Raw genomic sequence first — 19,758 nt, 5'->3', positions numbered from 1 at the left:
TTCCCGGTTATCTCTTGGTTTCGCCCTGGTGGCAGAAAGTTGGCAAGAAAGGTATGCTGACATTCATGGGAGAGAGGGAATGAACTGACCATGGTCTGAGGAGATACGTAATCTGGGAAAAGAGAGGTGAATGGAAGCTGCAAGACCAGGAGAAGCTGCAGGTCCATCTGTGAATCCTAAGATGCTCCTCCCATCATTGGTGTGGGGGCCAGGCAGCTCTTTTCCTTGCCTCAAAGTCACAGGGAGTTTTCCAGCTACTTTGCTCCTCCTACCTTCTTTGACTTTGGGAAAAAGAATCTTAAACCCCAAAGCTAAGTGTTGCAAAAACAAGAAAAGAGGGAGCACGTACAATCCACAGACCTTGACATCTCGCAATTTGCTTTCCTTCTATCCAGTCAGGACAGGGAAAAGCAATCTGGTTTTCAGCCCCGCTCTCTGCAGCCCCTTGCTGCCAGAGGGCTGATCCCCAAACGGTATGCCCTGGCCACCCCCTGATGCTGCTGGAATCAGAAAATCATCAGCCAAAGACCATTCTTTCCCAGTGGCTCTGACTACAGGGAAGAGGGTATCAAGGGTGATTTCTCAACAGAAGGGCAAGGAGGAGCGAGTGCAGAAGACATGCCCCTAACAGAACTGGGCTCTCAGAGGCAGGTTGTGTGCGCCTCACCAGTGCAAGAGGCACCAGTCTCTCTATACTCTGGCCATGCCCCCAGATTGACTGCCAGTCAGGCCATTTCTCCAAGGAGTCTTATAAATCCTATAGTTCTGCCCAGTCTACATCAAAAAGCCCAGCGTCCTTTCTATTGCAGAGGGAATAAGTGTTAATCCCTTGTTTAATCTTTCAGTGGCTTTCCAATGATGGGGGTAAAACTCATTTTTGCTACTCAAGGCCCTCCACAATCTTGTCGTATCCCTCCCTTCTCCCTCCACCTCAGTGCACAGCCTACAAACCCCAGCTATACTGCTGCACGTCCCTACAGGTCACTTGGGCTTTCCCTACCAGTTCTTTTCAGAATTCCCTTCCCACTATCCACTGAAGTTCTACCATCCCCTAGAACACCCTCCTCCTCTGAATTCATCCTAGAACTCTTTCTTGGTGCTTTGCACACTCTACCTTCTTTTGCCATTATGCTATAGTCATACATTTCACCTGCTTGACTTAAGCTCCTTGAGGGCAGGGATGCTGTGGCATTCTCCAAGTGTAAAGTACATAGAGCCTGGAGCATAAATAGTGCTTGTAAATGCCCGCTGGCTCCAAAAATGAATGACACTCCCAGAATATGAGCAGGACACGGAAACATGCAAACCTCTCAAGAGTACACAGCCAAGTCAAAAATAGGGGCAAGCAATTCTGGGTGTGCTCACTCATAATCTACCGGTATGTGAAGCCAAGCTGTGGAAGACACTACCTAATGGGAAACCATACACTAGCAAATCACAGAACTGACTGCAGTCACTGCCCGAGGCTGTGTTTTCTGGGTGAATACCCCAGAGCAGGAATCACCTCTACAGTGAGCACAAGGAGTGCCAAAGAGACAGCAGTCCATCCCTAATGCTTCCACAAGGGATAGGGGAGCAATGGGTGAGGAAGCAGACTTCAGAGTGATCCTGGGACCCAAAGGGGTTGGGACTCCTCCCTGCTCACTGCTACAGTCCTGTACCCAAAGTTCATGCTCCAGAAGGAACAGCTTTGCAAAGCATCAGAGGTGGCCAGTCCTCTGGACCCAGCCTCTCTCCCAACCCTGGAACCCTCCTGGATCCCCAAAATGCCTCTGAGAGTGCAAGGCCTAGCCAGATCGATCTCATTACTTAATGAGTTAGGTTATTGTTTGTTCATTTAAACTTATTGTTATCATCAGGTGTAGCTCATAAACACTTGATTAGTTTACACACTCAAATCGAAACCAAAATTTCAATTATACCGAACATTCACTACTACCATTTAGGGTCTTCAAAAAGAAGAAAAAAAAAAGGAAGAAAGAGAAAAAGAAAGAATTGTCTCTTGGAAAGGCCTCCTACAAAGCAAACAAATTGTCAATTTCAATACAAAGAAACATGATTTCGGAATGTAAATTTAGTACTCTAGTCACCGAAAATAAGACCTCACGTTATTGCTCCCATACAAGCTGATTTCCTTGGATAAGGAAATGGAGAGAAGAGGATGGAAAAAGGGAAATGCTGAGAGGGAGAAACAAGTTAGAGCGGTTTATCCTTCATAAATAACATCTCCGCAGAATTCACTGTGGGCTGTTCTCAAGCATGGGAGAAACTCTTTCCTTGCCTCCTCCTTCACCCCACCCCTACCAGATTAGAAAAAAATTAATCGTGTATGATGACAAACTTGGCTCAGCACTCACTGTACACACTGTACCCACAAGGCTGGCTCCCTGCCAGGCCTGGCCCCGTGCCAGAGCTACAATAACAAACACAGGCCATGCTGGCCAAGAGAGGGTGGGGGCAGCTAGCAGGCGGGGGGTGGGGGGGTGGGGGGTGAGGAGTAAGTGCTGTTTGGCTCCACTGAATAGGAGACGAGAGCAGGAATGTGCCTGTACAAGGGGCAGCAAGTGGCACCATGACCCCAGCCCAGGTCTCAGTCTCACTTCTCCACAGCCTGCTCCCTTTTAAAAATCAGTCCCCAGGGTTCTGGAGCACATACTGTTCTTTTAGGCTCTTCACTGCTGCTCCAACCATTGGTGATCTTCTGCAAAATGGGTCTTCACGAGAGACCCTTAGGCAACGTTCTTGCTGTCAGCTTCCTGCGTGGAGCCTTCAAAAGAGAGCAGCAAAAAAAATCTTGTACATCTCCTCTCTCCTCTGAAACATCACATGTTTCTGTCACTCAGAAACTGGAGGAGGAGTCAGAAGATGTAAAGCCCAACTTGAGCTACTAGAATCTGAGGGAAGACCTGGCACCACCAGCCCAGCCTTCCAGCCCAACTCCCCACAACGCCAGGTCTCTCCAGAGGCCCTGGGCCTTCACTGTTTATCAGGGAGGGTAAGCAATTTAGGAAGCTGTCTAGCCTCACTAAGCCCTTGTTGCAATTTTATTTTCAAGACATCCCAACACAGAGGTGAGAGGTCTGTAAGACAACGGAAAGAAAAAGCAGAGAATAGAAACTATCAGCCTAAGCAGGCCATGAGCTATCTGCAAGAGGGAATTAACACACTGGTTTGACCCATCACACTGTCCCCATCACGAGTTCCTCCATTAAAGGGCACTGGCAAGTGAATTTCAGAGGAACAGATCGTTTGCACAATCAGACTTTAGGCACCAAAAGGAAAACCTAGAGAACAGGACCCCCACTCCCAAAGCTGCCAGGTCATCCCTGTGAGACTCTGAGACCCTGAAAAAGAGCTCAGTCGGGGGCTGCTGCAGAGCCACTCATCTTGTCTGAAATAGGGGTTCTGGGCCTCCCAAAGTGTGTAAGAAGCTTCTCTCCTTTCTGCCACTCCTCACCGGCCCCACCAATACTGCTAAGTGTGCTTCTCAGTGGAGACTGTGGCTAACTCGCATTCAGCCTGTAAGACCCAATGGGCTCCTGGCTGTCCCCAGGTGAACCCCTGGGACACAGTCTAAACAGCTGAGACCAGGAGGAAGACTAGTTTCCCTGAGGTTACCCACAGGTGAACCAGGCTGCACGCCTCCGTTCATTCAGCCAATACCTATAGACTCCAGTGATGTGCCAGGCAGTGGGCTGCACATAAAGGGGAAAGGCCCTGTCCCCAGGCAGCTCACAGTCTATTAGAGGAGCAGAGGGAAAGGAAGGTTACATATGCTGAACACCTATCACGTCTCAGGCACAGGGCTAAGTGTCCGATGTGAGCCTCACCACTTCTCTGGGGTACGGTGAAGTTCTCTTCTTGTAGAAGAGGATATAGAGGGGCTCACAGAGCTTACATTTCTTACCCAAAGTCACATGGTCAGGAAGAAGGTGCCCGGATTCCTAACCCTGACTCCCAAGTAGAAGATATAAGGCCAGTCCACAAATAACCATGACACAAAGAAGAAAGATTGTGACCAAAGATTCTTCGGATAAAGAAACACGGACACCCAGAAGGCGTGGCTGCTTCCTGCTGGAGGTAGGGAGGTGTCGAGGGTGGCACTGCCAAAGGGACCTTGAAGATCTGGGCAGACTGGGGAAGGGTTATTCCACACACGTAGAGCAAACCCAGAAGCAGAAGAGCTGGCCAGAGCACTGGATTCGGAGGATAAGGTGAAAGGGTGCTTACTGAGTTGAGGGGGAGAGTTGAGGATGCTATAACCACAGACTGAAAGTGTGTTACCTGCACACAAGTGCTCAACACCACGTCGTCAGGGACCACACAGGGGCCTGGAGCAGGAAGCAAATGTAACAGAAGACCCACACTCCGCACTTGGTTGGGGGCTGGTCAGCCTTGTTGGCAGACAGTTCATGAAACCTCACACTGAACCCTGAAGAGCGTAAAAAGCTGAAGGGAAGCAAGAAGATAGACAGTGCAAGTAATGAAAACAGAACAAGAGGCGCTCAGAGTACCAAGCAGATGCTGAACTCCATCACACCTGGATGCAGGATGCCAACCAATGTGGGAAAGAAGAAAGGACGAGGATGGTCAGTGGAGCCAGATGTGGGGTGAAAAGACCTGACGGGAAGGGGGAATGGAACACACAAAGACATGCAGATGAAGCAAACACACCAAGACAGACAGCCACCTGGTACGGCCCCATCTCTGGATCTGGAGGAAGGAAGGATGGGAAGTGAGAAGGATCAGGCACTTTAGAAAGAGCCGTAACAGCCAAGGAGAGAGATAGCATTCAATGCAGCGTACCTCCACTTCTACCCCTTGCTCTGGAGCAAGGCAGTGGTGACCTAAAGTACAAAAACCACCAGGCAGCATTTACAGGACTATACAGGTGGTAGAGGGAGTGAGGACAGATGGCAGCCAGCCAGCCAGACAGACAGGAAGCTATGGAGTTTGGTGAAACGAAAACGCCCCAGGGTGACAACATCAACACTGGGGTGAAGACAGGAAGGTGGAAGCAGAAGCAATCGCCATTCATTAAACATAGACTGTATGCCAGGGAGTGAAGTACAAGAAGCCTTTAACATATACTGTCACCTGATACTAAAATATATATATATATATATATATATATATATATATATATATATATATATATATATATATCTGTGTTGTGTGTGTGTGTGTGTGTGTGTGTGTGTATGAGTTAGCAACACCTGCACTTTACAGATGCAAAAACTGCGGTTCAGAAGGCAAATCTGCCCAAGGTCACACGTAGCACATATCGCAGACAAGAGCTGAACCCTCACCTGCCTAATCCCAGAGCTCATGCTCATTTCACAAACACTAAACTGTCTGGAGGGCCAGATACTGGAAGCAATCTGGGGAAAGAACCAGCAGCAGACACAGACAGTTGATATGAGGGGAGAGCAAGACCAAATAAGAAGATAGTCCCTTCTTCTCCCCAAAAACGTAATGCTAAGGCTGAAAGGCAAGGGAATAAGAAGCACAGGCCCTGGTGGAAAGTGGGGCAGGGGCTCTACAACTGAAACTAGGTGACCCCTGGGCCTCCAAGCAGCACCATGAGGCCTGCTGTGTCATTCCTTCAACAAAGAACTTCCAGGCACGTTGCACGTCAGGGGCTTCTCCCCTTCTCACGCCTAATGGGGCAGAGCAGCTTTGCCCAAATACAAACAAAAACACCAACAGCCACCTAGTCGACCCCACTAGAACAGGATAAAATTAACTTGCAAAAGACAGCATGGTGTAACTAGCTTTGGCTTCCAACCTTTCTATATCTGCTTAATTAAGGCTCCTGTATAATGTGAACCCAACAGTCAGATTCATTAGAGAGAGAGAACCTAATTCCAAAATTGTTTTGCTAATGAAACTGCAGTCTGCTTTGGAAGGTAGATCACAACGTCAGTATGGACTCTCCACTCCGTGAACCTAGAGGGAGCAGCCAAGGGACAAGGTGGAGCAGGACCCAGCTGGCAGTGCTGGGGACAGCCATGCTCTGAGTGGGGGCAGAAGGTGGTTACCTGTGCTCAGAGGGGCCGGTCAAGGCCTCCTTGCCTACCTGAATGAGCCAGTAAGTGCATCCGCAGTCGCAAACTATCCAGGAACCGCTTTCCACAGAGCTCACACCCGTACGTCTTCATTCCACTGTGCAGCTTCCTGTAGGGGAAAGGAAAAAAGAAGTTGCTGTTGCTGCTGCTGCTGCTCTGGCTGGATAGAAGGCAGGTCCACCCCTACCTGGAGGCTTTGCAGCAGCCATCCCTCAGGCTAGTGAACAGGAAGAAGGGAGATGGAAGGCATGGGAGCTGGAGATGGACACTGATGGAAACATATCCTGGGGTCCTCAGACTACGTAGAGCACCCCTTTTTCACATGGACCTCTGCCAAGGAAACATCTACTCCTGGTCTTGTCCAGGGGCGAGAGGAACAGGGCACCTCCTACTGCTTCACTCACTGGCACATACACCAAAAAAACAAAACAAAACAAAACAAAACAAAAATCAGACCCAATTTCAGGGGCGGGAAGGAAGAAGCACCAGGACAGGCAGAGAGACATAATGCTCACAGTCATACTAGCAAAAATTGTAGATGGAGGCCACTGGGCCCCTGCTTCCCTCAGTCACAGCAGTGCGCCAACTGTACTGTGACTGTGCACACACCTGGCTCCCCCAGGAGACCCCTGGATGCAGGACGGCTACACCTGTACCTTTGCTCTCATATCCTCTGCCCCCACTCCAGTGGTAACTCGCAGCCATTGAATACGATCATTAAGGAATTGATGTCTTCATGGACATGAGATGCTTCTCTCTCCGGGCTTCCAGATGTTCTCAGAATCACAGCGACTTCCCAACATGCACACCCTTCCCCTAAAGCTATGCCTTTGCTCTATTTCTTGCTGCAGGGTGAGCCCAGACAGAAAGAAAGGCATCAAGAAACCAGGTAATATTCTATAAATGAAAGGCAGTATAATCATTTTTGGTTTTCCGAAGTACCTTCACAGAAGTAATCTCACTTTACAATCACTGCAACTCTGAGAGGAGGGTTTGGCACAAATGATCACCCCAGGAAGACAGAGGCCGCGTTAACAAGTAATCATAGGCCCAGCCTACAACAGAGCCCTGACCCCTACTCCCAAACCCAGGGCCTCTCCCACCAGGCCCTGCTGCTCAGGAAGGAGCCCGCAATGGAGCCAATAAGATGCAGGGAAGTAGGTGGGCCAGTGGGGAGCTAAGCACCAGGAAGAGGGTCTGTGTGCCCAATGCCAAGGCTCTGAGCAGCTGGCTGGTGTGTGGGCCATCTGGCCCAGAGTGCTGACTCTCCTCCCACCCACACTCCTGTTCTCAGGCCCTTACATGCCTCTGCCAGGTCCAGCATCCACCTCCACCCACCTATGCAGCTCACCCACCACCTCCCCAGGGGCTTGGCCCTGAGGAACAGGCCAGGCAATGGCAACCAAGGGCAGGAGCCAAGGGTGGTGGGGCAGGCAGGAGGCATACAAGGCCCCCTTAAAGACAATGTTCTGTTGCAATCAGAATGTTGATGTGTTAAGACCACAGTAAAAGGCTGGAGAGCAGCTGGTACTGGTAGATAAATGTGGGAGGTGAGAGGGAGTATTACACACTCAAACCAACAGCACCCATGTTTGGGCCTTGGTGTCCAGATCACGACAACTAAACTAAGCCACCCACTGCCACCACCTTCCAAATGCCATAACGACAACCCAGCAGTGTATTAAAACCATGCGGGCCCACAGGTGAGCCTCCTCAGCTCTGCAGTCCCTTGGCCACAGCGGCTTGAAGACAGCATGTGGTGTCCTGTGTGCCTGGCCTCTGAGAGCAGTCACACCCGGTCCCCACAGCAGAGCTCTTTCTCAATCACAGTTTTGTTTGCTGGCTTTCCCTTTACCTCCTTGCCAAAGACAACAAATGATTTCTCAATCACATAAACACACACCCTTGTCCATGACACTACATTGCACCCCACCCCCATGTTATCTTACTTCTGGCCATGGATGATCCAATCCAATTGAGAAATAGTAACAGTACAGAACATTTTAACTGAACATTCTTAACTCTAAATATATTTCACAATGTTGGGCACTGGGACATGTCTTAACAGCATTCTGGGCAAAGCATGCTTTGAAACACAGCCCCCACCCCACCCCCCCTTAGCCATGAGGTATACGGTCCAGTGGATGCCTGAAGCTCCAGGTAGTACCGAACCCTTATATGTACTACGTTTTTTTTCTATGCATGCCTAAATATAGTAAAGTTTAATTTATAAGTCAGGTAAAGGAAGTGATTAAGAACTAATAATAAAATAGAACAGTTATAACATTCTATAATAACAGTATGTGAATGTGGTCTCACACTGTACTATACTCATCCTTCTTTTCATGACAGTGTGAGACGACACAATTCCTACATACGATAAAGTGAGATCATATGTGACATAGTATTAGGTACTACTGACCTTCTGAAGATAAGTCAGAAGGAGGATCATCTGCTTCAGATGATCCTGGACCATCCAGCTGTGACGATGTCAATAATTGGATGACAGGAGCAGGGGAAACTTGGTATTTTAGGACCATGACTTCGGTAACCAAAACCATGGAAGGTGAAACCATGGATAAGGGGGAGGAGACTACTGTGTATACCCAGGCATGCGAGTGTGTGTGCATGCACATGAGCATGCACACGCATAAAAGTTGAATATTCCTGTCACTTGCCAGGCATGACAGATATTTGCTTTTCTAATAGAAGGTCCAGGGAGCGGCAAGAGCTCTATTCACAAGTTGTTCAGCAAGTGAACCCCTTGCCCACATTCACGGTCACAGCTGGTGGCTGGCAGTATATGAATTTCAGTCTTATTTTCATCCTTTTCTTCACTAGTGATTTCTTAGCTCCCCGGGGTGCCCACTTCTCAGGAGGTGGTTACCAGAAGGAACAGGGAGACAAACACCTATTCAGACCTGTTTTCCAAAAGGACTATGGAGTGACTGTCTTCTGGTTTCAGCAGCCACCACCCGGATAAACATCCCCAATCTGCCCTTGGACTCCCATCTCTTCTTCCTACAGATGCCACATCAAGTTTTTCACTAAAATGAACACTTTCTGGGTAACCTCCCTGGCTTTTTCCTAGGTGAGAATGATTTGCCTGGCAATTGGTGGAAGTGGCTTTCTTGGGCAACTGCAGTGGTGTGGTGTGAAAGGCGGTACGCCCCAGCCCTCTGCTGCAGAGGTGGCAGGGTGCAGGGAAGGAGGCCGGCGAGCAGCCGGAAGACCTGGATCCTTATCCTGACTTGGCCATTAATTTGCTTTATGACCTTGGACAAATTAACTATTGCAATATCCCTATATTTTCTCACCTATAAAGCGATGGGGGTGATATCTAAGGTTTGGTCCCTTCTGGAGCCAAAATTTTATTATTGAAAAGTCTTACATATAGTCCTCACAGGTGTGGCTCAGTTGTCTGGGCATCATCCCACAAAGTGAAAGGTCGCTGGGCTGTGGGCTTGGTCCCCGGTCTGGGCACAAATGAGAAGCAACTGATCGATGTCTCTCTCCTTTTTCTCCCTCCCTTCCCCTCTAAAAATAAATAAATAAAATCTTTAAAAAAAAAAAAAAAGTTTTACCCATATCCTTGTACCTGGCCTCCAATGAATTCCTTAGGAGCACTATTTATTCTCCCTGAGCCCATTCCCACTTGGGAGATGCCTCACTACACCCACACAGTCATGTTAGGATAGCCCAGGCTACCCAATCTCAGAAATCTATTCATTTAAAAACATTCGAATACATATAACCAAAGTCTTCTCCTTTCTTCACTTGTGGTCTGTCTTTCAGTGAAAGAATCTTCCAGAATTCATCACCAGCCTCTCTTCTGGTGCCATGCATTCCCCAGCCTTCAGAGACACAGGTGTCCTATCCTATTCAATGCTTAGGGTAAGGACACTGGCCTGCACCTGACCCATTAACTCAGTGCCCCATGCAGGTTACCAGAGGCGTCCATGTGACCCCACAGGAGAACAAGAACAAAGGTCCTTCCCACGGCAGAGACCAGGGCAAAGCACAAAGTTTGGAAGAGTAAAAGGGAGCTCCTCACAGGCCTGGTAGTTCAACTGAGCCCAACACTGGTCTGCTCCCATCTTTAATTACTGTTCAGACACCAAGGGAAGAATGTGAAAAAGCAGAGCCTTCTCGTAATTCAAAGGAAAAGAATTTGAGTGCATTCAGACACCAGGTGACCAAGAGACTCTCTGTGGCACAGTCTGCAGAATGGCCAACGTAGAAACAGAATTCCAACTAGTTTGGGGAGTAAAGTACATATTTCTATGAGCTCACATTTGTATGAGACCACAGCCTCCACCACCACTACCACATTAAGCAATTGTAAAACATTTTGATCAAAATGGAAATTTTGTCCACCTCCTTTTTTCTTACTCCACACACTCCTATTATCCCAACTTGGTCCCGTCTTTTCACAAGGTCTAACTGCTCTTGGCTGTCTGAGGTTATCAGGGAAGAAGGAGGCAGGGGACATTTTTGCCCCTTTCTGAAGACGGCCTTGGTTCTCACACTCCCTCCTCTAAGAAGAAGCAACACCACTTTAAGAGTAACCCAGTCCCAGCATGGCCCACGCATCTCCATTATGTGCTCAGTGGAGGATCAATCTCCCCCACAGGCTTCAGGTCCTCCGTTTTGGGGGAGCAGGCTCAGGTTCTCCCCACCCCTAGCTCTGCCCCACTATAGATGACACTTAGTCCATTGGGTAAACTCACCTTGAATTTAACAGATTTTCACTTCTGTCCAAAAAGACAAAGAAAAAAAAAATGGACCTCTAACAGGTTTCTAGCTATTTGCTCAAGAGAACAGAATCATTATGAGAAAGTAAGGCTAAGCAAATCTGAACCTTTTAACAAGCAACCACAGAGAGACTCATCCCTTGTCACAGATTCTCAACTGCACAATTCTCACCAAGCTAGCAAGTACACACTCATCCAAACCATTTTTGTGCTACTGTGAGTCTGAAAATGTATAAAGATTTCATCTGCTTTAGCCTGTGAATGATATAATGGCAGAATATAATGTTAATATATAAACAGTATAACATATGTTTTTCCTTCTCTTCCTTAGAGAAATTCCTCTGTCTAAGGTGGGGGTATAGGCATCCCTACTCTCACCCTAACAATACTCCAAGTACAGAGAAGAGCTGATTCACGGGCAGCCTCCCGCCCAGTGCTGGGCCTTGTCCTGTGGCTCCTGAAGTCCACACAAGGAAGCCAATGGCTCTTTCATCGCTGCATGAAGCCTGAGCTTCAGACCAATCTTTCATCCCTCAGGATCAGCCTTCACCTCCCCAAGGCCACCTAGAACACAACAGCAGAGGACGTGGAAGCAAGGAGAGACCCATCTTCCCCACCCTCAGCCTCTGGGCACAGCTGACCATAACAGCTGCTCCCTCAGGGACCAGAAGAAACTGGGCCCACCTCCCTCCCACACAGCCATGGAAAAAGGGGACAACATTAGGAGAAAGGACAGCAGCATTGTGTACCTGAGAGGAAGGGGTTCAAAACTCAGTGCTGCCAATGTTCTACTTCTTCCCAAGTTCCTCTGCCCAGAGACAAACATAGTCCAAGCATATCAATAGGCAGGGAATGTTTAGAGAGAAAATTCTGTTCCAATAACCCAAGGGCTGTAGGCTGTACTCCCTCACCCTTCCTGGAGCTCGAGTTATCTGACCTGAGTGTTCTGCTGGCAGACCAAGACTGAGAACTGGGATCTCTCACTGGGGAAAGCGAATGGGAGGGAACTCCATAGCTGGACCATTCACCTTTGAATGAGGAAAAATAAGGTAGGGAATCCATCCTTTAAGAGCTTTGATAAGGTGATGTTTTCCTTGTTCTCAGTTTCACTGACTCCATCGCCCAAACCAACATTCAGCTCCAGCAACTGTGGCCCTGTGGGTTCTTCCAACTTGCCCCTCTCCTTGGTTTGAGCTGCTCCACATGCAGAAGTCACTTTGATGCCTGGGGCTTTTGCTTTCTGATCCCATGACCATCAGCATAACCTATGCAGTGCTTCTAGGGGTACTCAGAACAGACAAGGACAAGGCAGGAGATTCTGTGAATTGGATGTAAACCAAGGTCTAAATGACCCTCTTCTCTCAAAAGCCTGCTGCTGCCTGCATGGAGACCAATACTCTCCACCATCCTCTACTTAAGACCATGGGAACCTCGCCAGCACACAAGCCTCCTGCTCCTCTCTTGAGCAGGACCTGGTCAAGTGGCACTGATTTGCTGCCTTGTCTCCCCATGTAGCCACAGTGTAAAGCGGGTCCCTTCTGAGCGCTCTGCCTCTTGAAATGCTCTCAGTCTCCAAAGCAACTAAGGACTCCTAAACCCAGTGGGAAGAGAAACTTCCCCTGGTCTCGCTCACCTCTCCAAGTAGAAACAGAACTGGAAAAGGGACAAATGTGAGTATGTACTTCAGCAATGGGCTTACTCTTTTCCCCCAAGACCCTTAAGTTCAATGTCTATTTACGATTAATTGAAATGACAAGAGGAAGCCAAGTAGTCAATGACATTTGATACACCCAGTGTCATTCTCCTTATGTACTTCCTTGGAAAATCAAGTTCACAAATCAGGACTAAGCCCAATTACAAATTCTTCCAAACTATAAGCTCCTTGAGGACAGGAATCATGAATCTATTTCTGCCTCCCAACCCCTCAGCACAGATGCAGGCAGACAGAACAGACACAGGAGAGGCTATTGCCAGTGAAGCCATCATTAACCTTCCCAGGACAGAGAGACACCTGGCCCCTGAAGTCCTGCTGCTACCAAGAATAAAGAAAGAGGGGTAGTTCTAATCTTGGCTATGGAATGGGTCACTTCCATTTTCTCAAGGCATAAGGGAAATTATCCTTTTAACCCACTTTCTTAAAGTGTTGAGATTAAATAGTCATTTGACAAGCTGTGAATGCTTAGTGGGTATTACCACAAATTATCCTTCCAGCAATAGAATTCTTTGCTCCCTGACTAGTCAATATTAATAAACATTACCAAACGCTTTTACAACACAATTTATTTTTTAATACAGCTCTTTATGTATGCCATAAAGTAAATATACTAATAAAAGGCAAGGATTTCAAACAACGGATTAAAAAAGCAACCAAGAACCGACAGAGTGCTAGTTAACACCTTCCATGCTGCAGTAGTTGGGGGGCGGGGTGGACACAGCAAGCGCCCATCAGCTGGGCATCCAGACTAACGGAGCTATGGAAGACGGTGGCCATTTGCTGGTCTGGAGCCTTTGAAAGGAAGGGGAGAGAACACCAAAGAAGGCACATTTTCGCAAGGATCACCTAGATTAAAGATGCGACAGAGTGACTGAAATACTGAACCGGGGGCAGGAGACTTGGTTTGCAGTCCAGCTCTGCCAGTGACCATCCAATGATCTTGGTCAAATCACTCACCCTCTCTCACTTCCCACCTTTGCTACAATGCAAGGGTTGAGTTAGATGATCTCTTAGGTCCTTTCCAATTGGGTGTATGACACAGAAAGGCTGTGGGGTTGACATGGGCCTGTGCTAGCCGGACGATAGCCTCCTTCATGAAGGAGCCATAACCAGAGTCATCCCCTTGACCTCTGTCACTGAGCCCAGAAAAGAGGAGGGACTCAGTGCATTTTTGTTGAATGAATAAACAAACATTAAAGAGAATTCAAAGAGAAAAATGTAGGGGTAAAAGAACCATAACACAAACACAAACACACGCGCACACACACCAGTGCAAGAACAGTTGTCCCTATTGTCCAAAAGCTAAGGCCTCTATGGGGTTCTCAGAAAGAAAGCCATGCATCCTGCCTTGGCCTGGGATCAAGGCCAACCTGAAGCTGACTGAAGAGAGGAAGGAGCTGTCCTGAGCTTTGAAAATATGAGGAAGGACAACGGCATTCCCTGCGGCCATAACCGCACAAAGTACAGTGCTTTCAGATAAGGCTGTTTGAGAGTGTTCAAATACGATGTCAGAAATGACAAAGGGGCGTTCTAATCTCCCCACAGCAACTGCTCCAAGAAGGATCTTCATGGCTGCTGAGCACCAGGAGGCCTGGGCTTCTGGCTGTTATATAACCGGTTCTTTGTTTTAAAATGCCGAGTTCTCCTAAGTCATTTATTTGAAATATCTCTATCAACAAATTTCACCAAGAACAAAAGTTTTTCATTTGTGCCCTGGGCTTTAGGATGATCTTATCGCAAACAATCTCATACAGTCTCTTTCAACAAGGGTTTAGCGTGCTTATCTGTGAAGTTCCTGGTAGCCAAATATGATTGAAATGTTCTATTTATGCTCACTGGATTAAGGGGATGTTGCAAAACTGCACAAAAACCTCGCAGATGTAAGCAAGGTATTACAGCCTGGGCAGTTAAGATCTGAGGGAAAAGGATCAATACACACTTCTGTAGTTTTCTTCCTTTTTCTTTTTTAAAGAAACCAGAAAGGCTGTGCTTTTAGAAAAGGGAAGAGGAAAAATAGTAAAATGCCTTAAGATTTATAGCTTCTTAGAGTTTTTTCCAAACCCAAAGCAGGGCACCATGATGCATGTTTGATGATGTCAGCCCAAGGGAAAGAAAAATAAATCCAAACTGTTCTCTCCAGATCCTAAAAGGCCCTATAAGGGAAATGAACTACAGTTATTCATGAACAGGGTTTTGGTTTTTCTCACATCCATATGAGGCATTAAACCAGCACACATAGCCAATTTCTGAGAAAACAGTTTTCAAAAAGCTATAGATTCTTCTTTTATCTTTCTCTTTTGCCTGGGTGTGAGGAGGGAACATTGTCTCCTGGCTATCAAGGCTCATTTTTGCGTGTTCTCACTTGGGCCACGAAGCCAAAATGCTACCTGCACATCCCACAGACCAGCTGTGGATCCTCAGAGACTGCTGAAAATCACTAGGCTTTTTAAGGACCTAAGAAGAAAGCTCCTGTGGAATTAAACCCTTCTGAAAACCTTCATAATGCATATTGCCTCGTTCTTTCTGCCTTAGTACACTGAAAATTAAATTACTTTTCTATGAGGATTCTGAGCTGTAAGACCATCATTCTAAACATCCATTATGAACACAAAATAGAGACTGGACAAACTGTACTGACACCAAATCACATTGTGAAAGCTGCCATTTAATGAAAGAAAAAGGCAAAAAACAAATAGCCATTTCATTGATGGTGCTTTTTTTTCTCCTATCAAAAATGCAAAAAATGAACAAATTAATTGAGGTTTTATAATTATAATGATAATATTTATATATCTGTCACATGGGACTCTGAAAGGGCTTCCTAAGGATCATCTCAACCAACCTGTGGTTGAGGAAGAGAATGCTGTCCCCATTTTGTGGATGGGAAACTGCCCCCATGTAAGCAGCTAGAAGTCTTCAGACTTCTCACCTCAGGATCTACATTCACATTTACCCACCTGAGGAGAGACTATCCACCCTGCCCATAAATGTCCTCCCACAGCCACCCCCTGGAAGTCATATGAAAATCACCAGCAAGGAAGGATATACTGAGAGAGAGAGAGCATGCACCTGTGATTGCCCTGACCCTAATCAGACTGAAGCAGAAACAGAGGAGCTCAGAAGACAGTAAGCAGAATAATGACACCGAGTGTCCACAGCCAGGCTGGGTCTCCAAGGGACTTTATAACCTCCTACAGAAAAGTCACACTGCTTCATCCCCTCCTACTACTTACTCTCTATCTGTTAAGCCCCTACTGTGTGCCAAGCTCTGGGAAGCTAAGACTGCACTTGAACTGCAGTTTATGACATCAACACTATTCTCCATTACTGCATTTTATTGATTTCCTTTCGAGCCCTAACACAATTTATAGGTATATATATTGGCTTTTTTTTTTTTTTTTTTTTTTTTTACTAGTATTCTTTATCTCTCCTGGACTGTAATCTACATGAAGGTAGAAACCATCTGCTATATCCTGAGTCTGGAACAGTGCCTGGTATAGAGTACGCATTCAACACTTATTTTTAACCCTTTGAGTGACAATGTTGCTGTGAGCGACATTGACAAATATTTCCGAAAGTGCCAGCGTCCCTCCCAGCGACTCTTTTTTCAAAGGCTATAAATGTAAATAACAATGGAATAATTCATATTTTATGTTTTGTTCTCTTTTTTTTGTACCTCAGGTTATATATTGATATAACTTTTTCTCATGTTGATCCAAATTTTGAATTTTTACGCTTGTTCAAATACTGACATATTAATTCTGTTATAATTTTTACTTACATTTTAAATGGTCCTTTTAATTTCATTGATCTTTGCAATAATCGTTGAAACTCTATGCAGTGTGCATGGTATGATGCTTTACATGTATTTTGACGAAAGAAGAACACTAAAGTATTGGAAGAAGGTTGTGTTCAATGTATTATCAAGAATGCTGCTGAATGCATACATTCTTTATAAGGAAAACTTTTTAGATGGGAACAAACCAATGCCTCGATTGAACTTCAACACCTCCATAATAGAAGAGCTTGTCAGAGAATGGCATGAGGTTAGAGACACTGTTAACAAACCCAGCAATGAAGAAAATCCACCAGGTCTCTCTCATGTATATGATGTAAAGATGCTTCCAGAAAGAAAGCTAAGATTGTGTAAGGAATGCTCAGCAACAGAAAGAAAAATCAGGTCAAGAACAGTATGTGTGAGATGTGACAAAGGGCTGCACACCCAAGATGCATCAATGGCCACAAATGTTAATATACAAACATTTTACTATTACTGTATTGTTTTTGCATTTCATTTTTATTTATAAACTGTTTTTCACTGTTCATATCTATTGATATATGTCTCCAGTGTGAGTGCCATTTGTGTTCATTTTTTTGGTACGTTATGAAGCTTTCTTTCTTTTTTCCAAAAATGTATGCAATATTTGGCATACTCCTTGCCTGTTATCCATGTTGCTATGTGTTTTTTCAAATTATAATCATAGGTTTTATATTATGCCATATTTTATACTTCAAAAGCCATATTGAAGGAAAGAATTTATTTTTCTAAAATAACTGTTTCAATAAAATAATTTTAATGCAATATATTTTTTGCTAAATTGCATCAAAGAACACTGCTTTCAAGAGAAGAGTGTATTTACTATATGTCATTAAGTTGTCAGCAAATTATTACAAATAATAATGTTTTTATAGACATTTTTCATAAACTCTGCATTTTGCAACAAAATAGCCTGGCATTTCTCACATGAATTTCAGCAATTACGCATGGCACTCAAAGGGTTAAGTAACGAGTTTATTGAGATATTATCCACATAACATAAAAGCTACCCATTTAAAATGTTCCATTCTGTGGTTTTTTAGTGTATTCACAGAGCTGTGTAACCATCTAACGTCAGAACATTTTCATCACCCTCCATACCTATTACCAGTCTGAGGCAACCACTAATCTATCTCCTACGGATTTGCCTATTCTGGATACTTCATATAAATGCAGTCATATAACATATGGCCTTTTGTGTCTGCCTTCTTTCACTTAACATAATGTTTTCAAGATTCATCCATGTTGTAGCTTGTGTATCAATGGTTCATTCCTTTTTAATGTGAGATAATATTCCATCGTATGGGTATATACCACATTTAATTTACCCATTCATCAGTCAATGAACATGTGGTTGTTTCCATCTTTTGGCAATATGAATAATGTGGCTATGAACATTTTGTGCACATGTTTTATCTGTGGACATATGTTTCCACATCCCCTGCATAGTTGCTGGGTCAATGGTAACTCTATATTTAACCTTTTAAGAAACTGCCATACTATTCTCTGAGGCAGCTGCACCATTTTACATTCCAATCAGCAATGTATGAGGGTTCTAATTGCTCAACACATTTTTGAACAAAATGAATAAATGAATGAAGATTCTGCTGCCCACAGGGAAGGGGATAAATTTCTAAGGCTCCTCTGGTAAACTAACATCTTCATCTGTAGCCATGACTTGCCACACTTGTGTTTAACAGAAACCCCAAAGAAGGCTATTTATATCTAGTTCATTCTAGAGAGAGAATCAATGAAAAATGAACACAGGAAAGTAAAACACCAGGCAGCTCAAAGTGGGTACTACCTTCACATGTGATTTCAAACCCCTGCCTCCACCCTCCATCCAGCCTCAATAATCTAATCACACACACTCCTTAAATAGATTGGGTTAAAAAATATGAGCAGGATCCCAGTTTAAGCGCAGCTGACTTTGATTTGGTCAGCAATGAGGGGAGCTCTATTTGACAGCTCTGCTGTCTATGGCAGGAAGTTGGAAAGTATATTTAATAATACTTAAAATAAAAATACACAAACAAAAATATCCCCGACAAACGTTAGGGGAGGGACCCACAGAGCTGAGAACACGGGCCAGCCAAGAGCAAGGCTCTTCCTGAGCTTGTCGTGTGGGCAGGGTGTCAGGGCAGGCTGCAGGGAGAGCTCTGTTATGGGTTCCCCAAACTTCTTCTCCACCCCTTTTCTTTCTTTGTATAAGAAGGCCGCAGTATTCCTTTTAGCACAGACTCCTTGCAAAGAACAAACAAACAAAGGCTGGGACAGAGCAAGGCCCCTTGCAAGCTGCAGGTAATTAAAACAGCCTGTAAATGCCCCAGCAGAAAGCACTTCAAAGAGACAGTAATTCCAGCAATGGCCAGTCAAGACTGTGTGGTGTAAAAATTATGAGTTTTCCCAACGGGGAGCTTTGAAAAGGAGAGGGGTTGGTGGCAAAGGGAGGGTGAGCCACACAGAGGAGCCTCACAACTGGTGTCCACACCCGGTGCACTCAGGACTGCGTGCATGTGAGTGTTTGTGTGTGTGTGGCATGCAGGCGGGCAAGAGAAAGAGGAACAGTGTGCATGTGTTTGGTGAGAGCACATATTTATCAACGCTGAGAGGCTCCAAGCATGTGGGCATGGAGATAAAAGAAAAAATAAAATAAAAGCAACAAATACGCATCTTCTCCCCCTGCTGGGCCTGGTTTTCATGGGGAGGAGGACCAAGCAGCGTGCACGCTCCACCAGCCCCTAACTTGTAAGCCTGCTGAGCCGGCGTGCACGAAATGCATAAAGTCAGCTACTCCAAGCCCAGCCATGGCCACGGCACACGGCTCCCTGGGTATGCTGGGACTTCTCATCTCACAGACACACAAACACACCACAAGCTATGTTAGCTTGAAAAAGAGGACGAAGAGAAGAAGGAGGTTCTTAACCTTGACTGACTACATCTGTTACAACCTCCATGCCACCTGCCTGGTGCCCGTGCCCCCAGGTAATGCGATGGCCAGTCCATGGCATGGAGCTGATGTACATTAGAACGGAGGTGGCAGCCTTGGTGCACAGAGACTCTGGCCTCACTCTTACATACACAACACAGAAAACCCAACTGACACACACATCAGTGGTCACTTCACCGTAACATCACACATCTTTTTTAAAAGCCTATCAGGCCCTGACCAGGTGGCTCCATTGGTGAGGTGGCATCCCGTACGCAAAAAGGTCACGGGTTCGATTTCCGTTCAGGGCACATACCTAGGTTGTGGGTTTGATCCCCAATCGGGGCACATGAAAGAAGGCAGACAATCAATGTTTCTTTCTCACATCGATGCTTTTCTCTTTCTCTCAAAACATTGGAAAAAAAAATGCCCTTGGGTAAGAACTTTAAAAAACAATAATAACAATAAAACAAAAT

General features: G+C 45.7%; 1 protein-coding gene across 1 annotated transcript in view; it reads right to left on the bottom strand.

The window, feature by feature from the left end:
• The window catches only part of ZBTB16 (zinc finger and BTB domain containing 16), a 182,940-nt gene that overhangs the window by 85,209 nt on the left and 77,973 nt on the right, over positions 1–19,758 (bottom strand). Inside the window, exon 2 of the mRNA XM_090265962.1 lies at positions 6,080–6,177. Within this exon, the coding sequence (XP_090122088.1) occupies positions 6,080–6,177 (98 nt within the window). The remainder of the gene's footprint in view (positions 1–6,079; positions 6,178–19,758) is intronic.

Source organism: Furipterus horrens, unplaced genomic scaffold (assembly GCF_987537825.1).
Source record: "Furipterus horrens unplaced genomic scaffold, mFurHor1.1.pri manual_scaffold_2, whole genome shotgun sequence".
Classification (NCBI taxonomy): domain Eukaryota; kingdom Metazoa; phylum Chordata; class Mammalia; order Chiroptera; family Furipteridae; genus Furipterus; species Furipterus horrens.
This window is presented reverse-complemented; position numbering and strand designations above follow the sequence as displayed.